The sequence below is a fragment of the Drosophila grimshawi genome, unplaced genomic scaffold (genome assembly GCF_018153295.1).
Source record: "Drosophila grimshawi isolate 15287-2541.00 unplaced genomic scaffold, ASM1815329v1 contig_848, whole genome shotgun sequence".
NCBI classification, from domain to species: Eukaryota; Metazoa; Arthropoda; class Insecta; order Diptera; family Drosophilidae; genus Drosophila; species Drosophila grimshawi.
In genome coordinates, this window is record NW_025063692.1 from 20,919,928 (window position 1) to 20,934,868 (window position 14,941).

Here is a 14,941-nt window from a genome sequence, read left to right on the forward strand (position 1 = left end):
ACCAGCAAAACGATAGTTTGTCATTTGCAATAGAAAGAAAATTGTGCTATTTAAGAGGTATCGAAAAAAATAGTTTTCTTTGATTAAAGGTGGAAAATGTCACGCCCACACATATATATGTCGACATATATATAAAAAGTTGTTGTTTTAAAACCCAAATGAATCTATGTGCTGAATGTAAAAAAGATAACCCAAAACATATACATAGATAGATTATATATAATATAAATTCATCTTAATATGTATATATATATGTGTATTATAATATATATACAAAACATAAATATATGTATACATATATATATATATATATATATATATATATATATGTCAGCCCACCCACGAAATTTATTTGTGAGCCAAGCAAAAGAGACGCGGGCTGAAAACGCCAGAGAAAATTAAAATGTGTTTTCGGTTACACGCAAAGAAAAACGAAAATCGAAACTAAACTCGAAAAAAAATAAGAAATTGGCAACACTTTTTGCGCAAGGTAAACCGAAAAAAAGGGCAACACACAAAACACCACAACACATGATAACTGAAAGCAAAGCATTCAAGTTAATGAATTGAGCCTAAGCCAACACAGCACACTCCTTAAACAACAACAACATCCACAGCATACACACACACACACACACTCTTATTTGTATTATATGATTATTATACATAATTGACTCATTTTTCGTAGCCCATGTGCAAAATCTTTAATTTTTTAACACAAACACACACAAAGATACACACCTAACACACACATACACCCACACTCCAATTTGAATTTGAATTTGTACAATTAAATAAAAAAAGAAGAGAATAAACAAAAAGAGAAACTTAAATTTACTTATATTCACTCACAATCTAATTGTACATTTCGCGCCCTTTTGTTTTTCATGATTTGGGAACGAAGCCAAATCGGTCAGAAAACCCAACCACATTTCAAAAGGTCTGTTTAAACTGTAATAATGTAATATATAAAATACCTTAAACAACAATAATACAAAAAAAGAGAGAATAAATCCAATAGAAGAAACAATTGATATATGAAGAAATAAATCCATCTAAACAGACTTTTTTTTAATCATTTTAAAAAACTAGTCTTGTAGCATTATAATAGTTAAGACTTTTTTTGCAAGAAACTAAATTTATAGAAACAATTAAAAATAAACTGTACTAATAATAAAAATAAAAAAGAAAACAAAAAAAAAATAAATTAAACGCTAAAATTTGTATAAAAACAAAGATTTTGTATCCGTTTAATGGAGAGAGAGAGAGAGAGAGATCAGAGCAGTTGCAACTATATAACAAAATGGCGTCCTGACATGCTATCGAGCGAGATAGCAAACATTGGCAGAGTGAGACAGAGCGGCAGCCAAGTACAGTCAGACAATTGGAGCTTTAAAGATTTATCTAAATTGTTTGTGTGTATTTGCACCCTGTAATTGATAATGGACGCAAATTATAATAGTTGAATTTTATATACAATCAACAGTTAGCAGCAGCTAGTTTTACATATACATATATAATATATACGAATATATACTATTTCTATTTGCAAACAATCACTGAAAGTCATTCAATATAATTTCACATTTGTTTATTGCGTAAATATGACTTTTATTTCGTTTCAAACCATTTAAACAGCGCGCCACTTTCAACAGTTCTCGCTATGTTATTAACATAGTCACAGCTGTAATGTTAGAGTCTATCCATAAATGGTATTTCGCCGCAGTGTGTGGCCACCATGGCTGCCATTGGAAAATACCGTGTGGAAAATACCAGCCACATTCCAATGGCAATTAGCGCTAAAATAAAGAAAAATAAAGCAACTGAAAAACAATAGCAGGACCATAAAAAAACGAAACCAAAACGTGATTTATATCCAAGTGCCTGAGACAATTCCAAAACAGCCCAAGCGAACACCTTGTAGAGTACAGGGTAAACTGCAGAGCAAGCGCAGACAGTCAGACGAGGCCGCAAATTATTTATTTATTTTTGCCCATGCAGTGGGAACGTAACGGAATACGCAATAAATGATAATCGACCTTCCCCATTCCCCTAATTGACGAGCAAGGCAAGCGAGCGGAGCAGCGGGGCAAGCGGCGCGCTAAGCGCCCAGGAAAACCCAGAACAATAACAAAATAAAAGCAAAACAAAATAAAGAAACCAAATACCCAATTGCCAATTGAATAAAGTACAATTGGGACAGCAAAAAAAAAAAAGAATAGAAAAACAAACAAAAAAACAACAAAGTATAAAAACAACAAGAAGAACAATAACAATTAGCGATAACAGCAGCAGTCGCAGCATCTGAGAATGCCACAGATGAGAGCCGCTGCCGCTGAGGCGGCTGCAGCGGGCAATGCGAACCCTCAGCCGCTGGTGAAGATCGGACACTATCTGCTTGGTGCCACACTCGGCACGGGCACCTTTGGCAAGGTGAAAATTGGCGAGCATCAAATCACACGGCTGAAGGTCGCCGTCAAGATACTCAATCGCCAGAAGATCAAGAGTCTCGATGTTGTCTCCAAAATCAAGCGAGAGATCCAAAATCTCAAACTCTTCCGGCATCCGCACATCATTAAGCTATACCAGGTGAGGTTATCTACCAAATACATCCCCCCCCCCCCCCCTGCCAAAGTGCCATTGAAGATGAAAACGTGCGCCGTTTATTTATTATATTAGCCCACATATCAGACTGGTGTGTGTGTGTGCGTGTGTGCGTGTGTGTGTGTGTGTTTGCGTATGTGTGTGTTCAATCATTTTGCTGACTCAATCAATAACTGTAACTGTAATGTAATAGTTGCATTTTGAAACTGATTTGGCCAAAAATGGGTTTCGCTTTATCTCAATCCCCCCCAATAAATTGGGGCACACTCGGGAATTGTTGGAATTGCTGCGATTTGGTCCGCATCCGATCAGCCTTGCTATGATTTTCTTAACTTGTTTATATATGAAACTCACTTATTTTATTCCTATTCCCAAATGATATAATACAAATGGTCTTATCTTAATTGGAAAAGAGTTTTTCTCAATTCAGATAAGACTATTTGAAGACTACACAAAGTATAGAAATGTGTGCATTTTAATTAAGATAAGGCCAGCAGTTTTTTAGTATATATATAGGATCAAACATAGATACATGTGATCTTTGGAGTAGAAAAATCTATAATTGTTTTACTATATGAAAGCACTGATTTTCTTTCGGACAGGTCATCTCAACACCATCGGATATATTCATGATAATGGAGTATGTCAGCGGCGGCGAGCTGTTCGATTATATTGTGAAGCATGGAAAGCTGCAGGAGCATCAGGCGCGACGCTTCTTCCAGCAGATCATATCGGGCGTGGACTATTGCCATCGGCACATGATCGTCCACAGGGATCTGAAGCCAGAGAATCTGCTGCTCGATCACAATATGCACGTGAAAATTGCCGACTTCGGTCTGTCCAATATGATGCTGGACGGTGAGTTTCTGCGCACATCATGCGGCTCACCAAATTATGCAGCGCCCGAGGTGATATCGGGCAAACTGTATGCCGGTCCCGAGGTGGACATCTGGTCGTGTGGCGTCATACTGTATGCGCTGCTGTGCGGCACTCTGCCGTTCGATGATGAGCATGTGCCATCGCTGTTCCGCAAGATTAAGTCGGGCATCTTTCCGATACCCGAATATCTCAATAAGCAGGTGGTCAACTTGGTGTGCCAGATGCTGCAGGTGGATCCGCTGAAGCGTGCCACCATCGAGGAGATCAAGAAGCACGAGTGGTTCCAAAAGGAGCTGCCCGCCTATCTATTCCCCTCATCGATCGAGCAGGACTCGAATGTCATCGATACGTACGCCGTCTCCGAGGTCTGCACCAAATTTGGCGTCAAGGAGTCCGAGGTGCACAATTCATTGCTCAGCGGTGATCCGCACGATCAGCTGGCAATCGCCTATCATCTGATCATCGATAATAAACGTTTCGCCGATGATGCCGCCACACAAATTAGCGAGATAAATAACTTTTTTGTGGCCGGCTCACCGCCACCGGCAACACAATTGACGCACTCCACCCACGAGCCGCGCACCAGCGGCGCTGAGCCGATCGCCACCGTTTTTGTTGGTGGCGGCACAGCTGCCAGTTCGGGCAGTGCAACGCCCGTTCACAACGGTCCAATGGGTGGCAGCGTTGCCACCAGCGGCATTGCAGTGCCAACCATACGGCCACATCCCGAACGGATAGCACCGATGCGCGAACGCCAGCTGGCCATGTCTGTGCAGAATACGGGTGGCGCCGCCTTTCCCGAGAAGACAGCGCGCGGCGGCACACCAATTAAGCGGGCCAAATGGCATCTAGGCATACGATCGCAGAGCAAGCCGAACGACATCATGCTCGAGGTATATCGGGCGATGAAGGCGCTCAACTACGAGTGGAAGATCATCAATCCGTATCATGTCCGTGTCCGGCGCCAGAATGTGAAGACTGGCAAATTTTCGAAAATGTCGCTGCAGCTTTATCAAGTGGATGCGAAGAGCTATCTGCTTGACTTTAAGTCGCTGACCAACGATGAGGTCGAACAGGGCGACGATGTCATCATGGAGAGCCTAACGCCGCCACCGATGAGCGTCAGCGGCACAATGCCCATGCAGCCAACGGGCCACCACACCATGGAGTTCTTTGAGATGTGTGCCGCACTCATCATACAGCTGGCGCGTTAAGAACACGCCTACCAAAACACACCTATTTTTTGAATTCACCCTCCCCACACACACACACAAATACACATACAACACACACAGTAATATACACACACACAACAAACACACACACAGAAATATACACACACACAACAAACACACACACACACATCATGATACAGCAGCCAAATGAATGAGGAAAATGAAAACTATATTTTGCTTGCCAATTTCAATTCAGCCCAACAATTTTGAAAATATGATTTTTAATTTCAATGACGATTCGAAATTTGTCAGCATCTTTAATTGCTTAAAGTTCACAAATAACAAATGATTGTATTATGTTTAATATTGGTCGCAAACAGTTGATATATATTTAAATATGAAGAACGCAGAATTGTCGAGCGATTTTCTCGTACAACAGATTCATTTGGCAGCCACATCATGATATTATTATTATTATTATTATTATATATTATCTAGCAAACTGTTGAGCAAAATGCGCAAAAAAAAAGAATATTCTTTTGCAGTGCAGTTCATAATCCATTTAGTTTTTTAATTGTGTTGCTACGCTTGGCGCTTAATTCTTTTTTTTTTTATTGGTTGATGAGTCGCGTATGATTTTTTATTTTTCTTATAGTATTGTATTGTATATTGTATTAATTGCTAATGAGTCAAAAACACACACAGCTGATAAAGAAGAAAATAATAATAATGCAATACGTATTTGATTTAACGATTTAACTTGAAGATGCAATAATCGACTATTTCCCCACTTCCGCCTTTGCTGGCTAATCTATTCTATTCTATCCGCTGGCCGTTGGTTTCTTGGTCTCTTGGCAAAAATAATAATAATTGTTAACAAATTTTGTATATGGTATAAGGCATAGCTGAAATACGATGCTTGCAGCAAATGTTTTCGTAATTCTATCTGTAACAAGAAAAAGTGAAACTAACTAAATATATACGATATATAAACAAAACAATATCAAGTTGCCAGCAAATATTGATATTTCCGAGTGTTTTCTTTTATCGCCAACATCGGAATGGGAATTTTCATGTGTAAAATAATACAGATATTTGTATAAACAATATTGATAACAAAGACTATTCAAGGAAATCCATTTGCCAAATGTTATCAATACAAACAGTGCTGAAATCAATTCATATTAATCAGAAATTAGATGAATGTTTCTTGCGCTGCTTGACTGACTGACTGACTGATTGACGACGATTGACAAGTGAATGTGTCATTCTCAGTCAGCAGAGCCGCAACAAACACACATTTATTTTTATTGAGCGTTGCTTAATGTCTAACTTCGACATGGTTTTTGTTCAATCTATTATCATCATTACTTTAATCATAATTACTAAATTGTTGTTTACGCACTCGTCGCGTCGAGCGTTGTGCGTCGCGCACCAATTAAATTCTTAAGGCCGCAAATACAAATACATATTAATAATATCCACATGCTGATGTACTAAATATATTCAATATTTAAGACACTTGTGCAAGTTGTGCTTCAGTTGTGGCAAGCTAAGGGCAGCTACTGATGCTGTTGCTGCTTCCGCTTCAGTTTATCGATGAGCGTCTCTATGCTGTTTGCATCCACCAGACCGATGAACTTGTCCACGACGACACCGTTGCGAAAGGCGAGCACAGCGGGCACGGCCTTCACCTCAAACGTTTCGACCAGATCCAAATTGGCCTCCACATCGATAATGGCCAAATCGATCTCATTCGAGTTCTCCAAGAGTTCAAGCATCTTCGGCGTGAGTATTTTGCAGGGATCGCACCATTCCGCATGGAAATTTACAATCACCGGATTATCGCTGTTAATGACCTGTTTTGTTTTGTTGAACAAACAAAAGACACAAACTTTAATAGGAGCATTTACTATGCATGTACATATCTATGTTGAACAGTCGACTCGACTCGACTCGAGTCTATATTCTGGCTTATTTGCATACACGCGCAAACACACACACACACACACACACACACATACACGAGTAGCTGTGTGTGGCCAAATAGTCGACTAGCGATGCCCTGTAATTAGTTTTGGTAATTATATAAGTATAAGAAATAGATATATGCCAAATATTTGTATCTTAGGCTCATTTGTGTTGCATTAGTTCTTCTATATTCCCAGCGAGAGAGAGAGAGAGAGAGAGAGGTAGGCCTGTCAACCCCTTTCGGTTCTGTTCTTTGTGCGGGGTATTTAGTGAGCCGCATAAACAAACTGATCCAAACACACAGACATATGTGCATAAATAGCCAAAATGCGTCATGGTTTACGGCCGGAACTGCTCACGTACGCCAAATGGCCAACCAAGCGCATTGCATAATGCATATGTGTGTGTGTGAGTGCGTATAAATGTAAATACACAAATAAAATAGATACTTATAGATATGTGCATGCATGTGTATATGTCGCTCACCTTCTGATCAAATTCGTAGTGATCCTTGATGGCGAGCATCTTGTAGTGCATCTGGGATTGTGAGAGGCATTTCTGTGTTGCTTTGGCCGCCTGTGGCGCCATTCGATGGCAGCTGCTGTGGGCGCTGCTGTTAATAAGGCAACAGGCCGCCAGGCGTGGCACAATGCCCTCCGCTGCAATTTTCAGCATTTTACAACGTGGCACAAGAGTGCACAGTGAATCCTAGTCGAGTGGAGCGTGTAAGCGGATTTGTAAGCCGGACGCAGTCGGTCGAGTTGAAGACGCCGCGATAAGATAAATAAATGTCCAAATACTGTTCACTTACTGTTTGCGTTATTGGGGTGAGCGCTGCTCACCGGGGTGGCATCTCTTTACGTTTGTCTGGCAACGCTAATTGGCAAATTGAGCGCTGCCAGATGGTTGGCATATTTTTTGTCGTTCACAATGGTGAGCCTGTCAATTCATTTGTTCTTCAATTTCATTTAACTATAAATACACAAAATTGCTAATTATGTAAAAAAGTATGCAAAAAGTATGACAAAGATGAAGCATACACCTATTTGTCCAGTGTGGCCAACTCAAATCAATACATTTCATAGCACTGCCTGTCGCTTTTGAATTTCAACGGCCAAAACGTGAATTTCTAGAGACCTATTTTAAAGTTTTGATGTTGAATTAGCATACGTACATACATATGTACATATGTATATAAAAAGGCCTGCATAATGTCGGAAATCTGGTCATTTTAAGCAGTTTGAGTATGATATATTAATTTAAAAAAATGCTAAAACATGAATTTCTCGGGATTTTTACAGAAAGACGTAGTTCAAGCTTTTAAGCATAATTAGAATACTTATATAAAAAGGCCTGCATAACGTTGAAAATAAGTCGGAAAACTGAAGATTTTAGTTGAAGATAAAAATGTTTGAATTTGATATGCGGAACAAGTGATGTTTTACGTTAAATAATCAATAAAAAACAAAGGAAAATGCTTCACAATATGTGTGCATGCGTATGTGTGTGTATGTGTATTAAAGTTGATTGACACGTAGATAATATCAAATGTTTTGTTTTATAGAAAGTATTGGAAACTGTGGGCGAATCGACCCAGTTTAAGTGTTAATTCACCACTTGAACTAACGGCAATGTTTGTCTTTAATTAGCTGAAAATGTCACATTTACCACGCTGATCTTATCGATCGAATTGGGTCTTAATTGGAGCGAATGCGTTGGCGGTGGTGGAGCAATCGCCTGTACCATGTTGATAGCGATGAACGTGAGCGGAATCTATTCCAGCTATGTGGACAGCAAACTGATTGGCATCCAGTCAGAGGAGGTGAACCTGTATGTGGTGGATGCACTGCGGCATGTCATCCACGATGTATTCGCCCAGCTGAGCGCCACGCTGGTGATAACGATATCGTCCGGCAGTTACACACTTGGCTGGTTCGAGCAAGTCCTGGCCAACCTAATCAGCACCTGGAGCACGGTGCCCGTACAAATGCTGCGAACAAATCGTACGGCTCATGTGCCCGGACGCAAATACAGCAATCTGTTGTTGGTCGACTCCTACGAGAGTTTGTGGTGAGTACAGATCTGCTGTTCAGTGATGACCACTCCTAATCGATTCTCTCTGCTGCTGCTGCTCAGTTCTACGCGGCTTGCCGAGGACAATGCAGATTACGATGATCACGAGTATTACTTCATATTTCTGCAGACTCGCGATGCGTTCATGCAGCGCGAGCTGCAATTGATATTGGAGCACTGCCTGCACAACTACTGGCTGCACTGCAACGTTATGGTGCAAACGGCCCAGGTGGAGGTGCTAGTCTATAGCTACTATCCGTATACGGAGCAAGGTTGCCAGACGGCACAGCCAAAGCTAATCAATCGCTTTGATGGCGAGCGAATGGTGAATGCACCGATGTTTCCACACAAGCTGCGCCAGCTGCACCAATGTCCGCTCACCGCTCTCCTCTGGCACGCGCCGCCCTTTGTCCAACTGCGCTGGGATGAGCGGGCGGCACAGATGCGGGCCGATGGCTTCGAGATCAAGCTCATCGAGCGACTGGCGCAGCGTCTCAACTTTAGCCTCATTTTCGACTACCCTCAGAATTGGGCCAATAGCGGAGCCATGGGATCCCTCGAAATGGTAAGCAGTTGCCAGAGAAAACAAACTTTTAGATCTTCTTTTTATACCTTGAACGCATTCGAAATGGATCAGGATCAACAGCCGAGTCGATATAGCCATGTCCGTCTGTCCGTCTGTATGAACACGCGGCTCTCAGAGATTATAAGAGCTAGAGAGTTCCAATTTGGAATATAATCTAAGAATAATATAAGTATCGATAACTGCCTCCGTTTCCGAAAACAATAAGAGCCTACATTTTGAGAGCAGACATAAAACTTAATCAAGATCGGATAAGAAACACCATAAGAAATGAGAGCATTTCCACACCTGCTTCATTTGAGTGTGCAACACTCTTTAAGGGAAATTTGCCAATAAAACTGGATTATATTTAACAGTTGGGTTCAGGGTATATCGTAGGCCAGGTCACTCCACATTCAGTATTCTTACTTGATTTTCTCGATTTTTCCGTGTAGTTAAAGGGACAGCGGGCCAATCTGAGTGTTGGTAACTTGTGGAAAACAGCTGAACACAATCGAATCCTCAGCTCGCCGATGGCGCACTACTATGCGCCACTGGTGGCAACGGTGGCCATCGATAAATTTCGCTTCGGCTCCCTCAAGCTGCTCCATTTCCCGTTCCAGTGGGGCGTGTGGGTCACACTGCTGGCGGCATTGCTCGTCCATGGCGTTGTATACGTGTGGCGTTGGCGGGTCAATGGGCTGCAGGTGCTGGAGCTGTTGCTGGGTGTCACAGTGGTGCGTCTGCCTCGCACCTGGATGCAGCGCATCATCTATGCCCACTGGATGTACGGCAGCATCCCATTGCGTGTCGTCTATCAGTCGCTGTTGTTCCACTTCATACGGCTGCAGTTGTTCGAATCGCTGCCCAACTCCTTTGAGCAGCTGCTGGATCAGCATTTTCGCGGCCTGTGCACGTCCAGCATGCTGGGTATGCTGCGCGAGGTGCCGCATTTGGAGCGCATCTATGAGAGCTTTGAGAGCATCAGCTCACCGTACGATGAGGCTGTGCTGGATGTCCTGCATCAAAGGGGCGACACTCGATTATTTGCCATTACCGGCCTGGACACGACCAACGCATATTTGTGGGCCACGAATCGCCAGAGTAAATATCACATATTGACGCAGTACGTCAACTTGCAGCAGGTGGTCATCTACATGCCCAAGCACTCCTACTTCAAGCAGCAGTTCAACGATCTGCTGCGCCAGTTAGATGCCAGCGGCTTCATTGACTACTGGCGGCGTGCCGCCTTCAGCGAGTACAGCCACAGGAGCCACAGGAGTCACACAACCATAATCGTGGGCAGGATCAACAGCAGGTTCACCAACTGGACGGCATCTACATCGTGATGGGCGCTCTTTATGCTCTCTCCATGTTGATTTTTGGCGCCGAGTTGCTCTGCCATCAACCGACCATTGTTTGAAGTACAAATGTATTATAAAATCATAATTATTTAATTGAATCTATTATGTAAATATATATATTATAAGCTGCTCTCTCTCTCTTTTCCTGTCTCTAATAAATCAATATGTTGTCAACATTTAATTGCAAGAATCACAAATTGGATCATTTTCAATTTAAGTCTAATTTAATATGAAACGAGATCTAGGTGGCGCCAAATCGTAATCATATTGAGACCTGACTGGCGTCGTGTATACTTAGGCTATTAAATTTCCTGTGACTTCTGCGATCTGGCAACACCAAAGCTGTACTCAATTCTCAACGGCTTTTTATTGTTTTTTTTTATTAAATTCATTTAGCTGTGAATTAAGTGTAAAACTGGAATTTAAACGGAGTCCACAGTAATTACAGGAAATACAAAGTATCGACACTAGTTAGTAACATTTGTTTTATATCATCAATCACAATCAGCATACAGTTGGCGGGCAATTAACTTGAATGATAAACAGAAACGCGATGCATGCCTCTCGAATCAATCAGCAATTTCAAGCACAACTTGAGGTGCATTTGCCAGTTAATTGCGGGCAAGGAATATGAACATAACGGAGCTGCTACGTTCGTATCAGAATCTGGCCGGGGAGCAGGCCAGCCACATCAATGAGTATGTGGCACGGTCGCTGCTGCACGTGGTGCACACGCACATAATGAGCATGACGTCATCGCTGGTATTGATTCTCTGCTGCCGCAACCAGAACACCTGCAACTTCTACAACGAGATGATGATCATACTCTTCCGCAGCTGGGGCATAGCTCCGCTCCAGATTGTGAACGTGATGCAGGGGATGCGAGGCCGGCATATTCCCGGTCGCCGACACTTCAATCTGATATTCACGGACTCGTATGCGGCCTTTGCGGAGATCGAGGTGGAGGCATATTCCCGGGATTACGCATACAATGAGCACTATTACATCTTTTTGCAGGCGCGGGATCATCTAATGTTTGCCGAAATGGGGCGCATCTTCGAGCACTGCTGGCGCCACCAGCTCATCAATTGCAACGTTCAGGTGCAGCGGGCCAACGGGGACATCCTGGTGTACACCTATCAACCGTTTGGAGCACACAGCTGCGCCAATATGACGCCACAGCTGATCAATCGCTACAATGGCAGCCACATGCTCCATCCACAGCTCTACCCCCGCAAACTGGCCAACTTTTTTGGCTGTCCACTTCGCATCGCACTCTGGCATATGCCTCCATACTGGTTTCTCTCTGACTCTGATCCTGCTCGCATCACTGGCGGCATCGAAGGGCGCCTCCTTCAGACGATCAGCCATCGACTCAACTTTAGCATCCAAGTACGTAAGCCACCTCCAGGACGGTTGCCAGTTCGCGAAAGAATGCTGCAGATGGTCAGTGACTAAATACTCTAATCTCTTCTTAAATGCAGACAATATTTGACTCTTTGCATCTCGTCTCCTTTTGCAGTTGCATCGCGACGAAGCGGATCTTACCGTGGGTGCCATTCGGCCGACGGTGGCCTACAACCAATTGGCGACATCGTCGCACAACTATTATCAGACAAGCATTCGGCTTGCTGTTCTGCGCAGCCATTATGAGCTGAGCTCCCTGGACATTCTGCTCTATCCATATCCAAGGATCATTTGGCTTGGCATCTCGCTGGTCTGTGCACTCTCGCTGCTGCTGCTGTTGGCCATGGACCGAGTGTTGGCAAGCGATCCGGGCTCCCTCTGGCTGAATGTGCAGCTAATCTTCGTAGGCATGCCAATGGAGCAGATTCCACGCTTTAGGTGCAAGCGGTTGTACTGCATAATGCTGATGGTCTACACGCTGCTCATACGCACCGCCTATCAGGGAATGTTGTACCATTTAATACGCACCCACCAGTTGAACCGACTGCCCCAGTCCATTGAGGAGCTGGTGGCCGACAATTACACAGTGATCAGTCCAATCGGGATGTACAATGTGCTATCCGGGATTCCCTCTATGGAGCACATGCGATTTCACACATTGGAAACGGAAACCACCCTGATGCAACCTCTAATTTATATAGCAGAGCATCCTCGAGTCAAGCGACAGGTAGTCGCCAGTGTTGCGGATGTATTTCATTTATTCAATCACATGAGAAGCTATAATGCTGATGTTAATGAAGAGCGGAATTGTAATCAATTCGAGATCATTTCTCAGGACGTGATCAACCTGCAAATGAGCATGTACCTGAGGAAGCACTCATTCCTGGTCGATGAGTTCAACGAGCAGATCATGTGGATGCGCTCCGTGGGACTCCTGTCGATTTGGACGCACTGGGAGCTGGATGACAGAGTTTCATATATAGCGAAGCCATCCAGCGTCAGGTCGCTTGACCTGCTGGAGCTGCAGATCATATTTGCTGTGGTTCTATTTGGATTTATGCTCAGCACGATTATTTTTGGCCTGGAATTACTCTCGCTGCGCTTTGTGCGACTTCGGATTTGGTTTCATCGATAAAGCATCCACCGAATATATAATCAGGTTAAACTAATGCCTGAATCGGAGTAAGAATATTGTTCAGTTCAATTCACTTTTCAGTGCACTTATAGTAGTAGTGGTTGTTGGTCACCTAAACGGTTTGAATGACATCTCGTCCCGTTAAGTTAACAAGCCTTATAATATATCTATCTATATATATGTCTATCCAAGCGTAGCTTCGATTTAGCCACAGCCTCAACTCAGACGACAACCTAGCGGAGGAAGACTACGCTTCGTTTTAGGTGGATCTGTGACTAGTGTGTGTGTTGTGTGTGGTGTTAATTTATGGTACGCCGAGCCGAACTGTGTCTGCGCTGTCCTCAGCATTTGGCACTGCCGCGGGAGGTTTGGTGGTGGTGGTGATTTAGGGGTAATCCCATATCATGTCTGGTCGCGTAAGCAGCAATTAGTTTAAGTAATGAACACAGATTTGTTTAATGCATTACAGCGTTTAAATTAATTCACTTAACATAGTCCCCTGCGACAAAAGGGATTCGATTGTTGTTCAGGCTTATTCAAAGATATTTTTGACAATGTTTGATTTTTCCACAGCATCTATTATTAAGTTTGAGATGAAATACTTACAAATGTACTAAAATCGAAAACATTTAATAAAAATCAATGCACATCTTGTTCAAATAATTGATTTTATTTTGAAAATTTCAGTCATTTTCAATTATCAATCAATTTTACGGATGGAAGAAGTGATGATTTGGCCAGATAGCAGGGTATTCCCTGGTTGGGCACTAATAAATGTTTAAAATTGCATTAGCACTCCATGCTGAGGCTTGATTTCTCCTGGGCACAATCGATATGCAATCAATATGGCATTGCTGCAAGTGCAATTGCAATTTTATCGTCTGCTCCATTTCAGTGGCTGCCACGAAATGAAACCGTCAACTCATCTAGCTGGTCTGCTGGTCAGCTGGCTCAGCTTTAGCTGTCTGGCACTGCAGACGCCTGACCAGCAACGTCTGCTGGCCAACGAAGTGGAGATCGTCAGCAAGTTGTCCGATGCACTGCACCTAATACTGATGGACATCTGTGCGGCGCACAACATGAGCGTCTTTGTGAGCACCCGGTATAGGGAGCAGCTGCCACTGGAACAACAGCATATTGTGGAACAAGTGCTGGAACGAGTGTTGAGTTTCGACAGCAATGCTGCTCTGCCCATTGTGATGGACACTCTGCTGCACTCCGATATGAGATTGAATATCAGGCTGCTGGTATTCTTTGTCCAGGATGCACAACAGCTGGCAACAGCAGCATTGCACAATACACGCGGCGATGCCAGGTACAAATTCAATAATTTAATTGTGCTACTAACAACAACGGATGATGCCCAGGAGCAACAGGCGCAGATGAGCCAAATCTTTGACTTTCTTTTGCATCGACGCTACAATGTTAATGCGCTGCTGTTGCTCGTGGACCCGCAGCTGGCCACATTGGATGCGTACACCTTCTGGCCGTATAGATCGCAACAGTCCTGCCTGTCCACCCAGCCAGTTCGCGTTTCACTGCGCAATGCCCAATTCAACGATCTCTATCCACATAAGTTGCACAATTTGCACGGCTGTCCGCTGTCCGCCGTTGCGTGGCACGTGCCACCGTATATGGAAGTGTATCCGCAGAGCGACGAGGCCATCAAAGAGATTGCCGGCTTTGACGCGGAGATACTGAAAGTGTTGGCGAGCAGGCTAAACTTTAGCTTGGTGCTGATGCGGAACGAGCCGCCCGACTTGACTGGTGG

The 14,941-nt window shown here is 43.3% G+C and overlaps 4 protein-coding genes across 4 annotated transcripts; 3 read left to right on the top strand and 1 right to left on the bottom strand.

Moving 5' to 3' along the window:
* Nucleotides 1-2,256: 2,256 nt before the first annotated feature.
* On the top strand, nt 2,257-5,683 carry LOC6565234 (5'-AMP-activated protein kinase catalytic subunit alpha-2). Its single transcript, XM_001991287.3, has 2 exons — nt 2,257-2,589; nt 3,207-5,683. Exons 1-2 carry the CDS (start codon nt 2,311-2,313, stop codon nt 4,695-4,697), a joined length of 1,770 nt encoding a protein of 589 aa, XP_001991323.1. The 5' UTR covers nt 2,257-2,310; the 3' UTR covers nt 4,698-5,683.
* Nucleotides 5,684-5,836: 153 nt separating this feature from the next.
* On the bottom strand, nt 5,837-7,494 carry LOC6565233 (thioredoxin, mitochondrial). The gene is made up of 2 exons (XM_001991286.2): nt 7,116-7,494; nt 5,837-6,517 (listed from the first exon to the last, which is right to left on the bottom strand). The coding sequence occupies exons 1-2, from the start codon at nt 7,302-7,304 to the stop codon at nt 6,221-6,223; spliced, it is 486 nt and encodes a 161-aa protein (XP_001991322.1). The 5' UTR covers nt 7,305-7,494; the 3' UTR covers nt 5,837-6,220.
* An 857-nt stretch (nt 7,495-8,351) lies between these two features.
* LOC116805560 (ionotropic receptor 21a-like) lies at nt 8,352-10,613 on the top strand. Its single transcript, XM_032738108.1, has 3 exons — nt 8,352-8,699; nt 8,766-9,267; nt 9,720-10,613. The coding sequence occupies exons 1-3, from the start codon at nt 8,374-8,376 to the stop codon at nt 10,611-10,613; spliced, it is 1,722 nt and encodes a 573-aa protein (XP_032593999.1). The 5' UTR covers nt 8,352-8,373.
* A 645-nt stretch (nt 10,614-11,258) lies between these two features.
* On the top strand, nt 11,259-13,170 carry LOC6571007. The gene is made up of 3 exons (XM_043216226.1): nt 11,259-11,588; nt 11,646-12,074; nt 12,151-13,170. The coding sequence occupies exons 1-3, from the start codon at nt 11,259-11,261 to the stop codon at nt 13,168-13,170; spliced, it is 1,779 nt and encodes a 592-aa protein (XP_043072161.1).
* Nucleotides 13,171-14,941: the final 1,771 nt, after the last annotated feature.

What these genes read in the sequence shown, in the direction of transcription:
- LOC6565234 (XM_001991287.3), top strand. Translation starts at nt 2,311, where the DNA reads ATGCCACAGATGAGAGCCGCTGCCGCTGAGGCGGCTGCAGCGGGCAAT. An exon ending in ACATCATTAAGCTATACCAG is followed by an intron (nt 2,590 to 3,206) that starts GTGAGGTTATCT and finishes TCTTTCGGACAG; the next exon opens with GTCATCTCAACACCATCGGA.
- LOC6565233 (XM_001991286.2), bottom strand. Translation starts at nt 7,304, where the DNA reads ATGCTGAAAATTGCAGCGGAGGGCATTGTGCCACGCCTGGCGGCCTGT. An exon ending in ACTACGAATTTGATCAGAAG is followed by an intron (nt 6,518 to 7,115) that starts GTGAGCGACATA and finishes AAAACAAAACAG; the next exon opens with GTCATTAACAGCGATAATCC.
- LOC116805560 (XM_032738108.1), top strand. Translation starts at nt 8,374, where the DNA reads ATGTTGATAGCGATGAACGTGAGCGGAATCTATTCCAGCTATGTGGAC. An exon ending in GACTCCTACGAGAGTTTGTG is followed by an intron (nt 8,700 to 8,765) that starts GTGAGTACAGAT and finishes GCTGCTGCTCAG; the next exon opens with TTCTACGCGGCTTGCCGAGG. An exon ending in CCATGGGATCCCTCGAAATG is followed by an intron (nt 9,268 to 9,719) that starts GTAAGCAGTTGC and finishes TTTTCCGTGTAG; the next exon opens with TTAAAGGGACAGCGGGCCAA.
- LOC6571007 (XM_043216226.1), top strand. Translation starts at nt 11,259, where the DNA reads ATGAACATAACGGAGCTGCTACGTTCGTATCAGAATCTGGCCGGGGAG. An exon ending in CGGCCTTTGCGGAGATCGAG is followed by an intron (nt 11,589 to 11,645) that starts GTGGAGGCATAT and finishes ATCTTTTTGCAG; the next exon opens with GCGCGGGATCATCTAATGTT. An exon ending in GCGAAAGAATGCTGCAGATG is followed by an intron (nt 12,075 to 12,150) that starts GTCAGTGACTAA and finishes CTCCTTTTGCAG; the next exon opens with TTGCATCGCGACGAAGCGGA.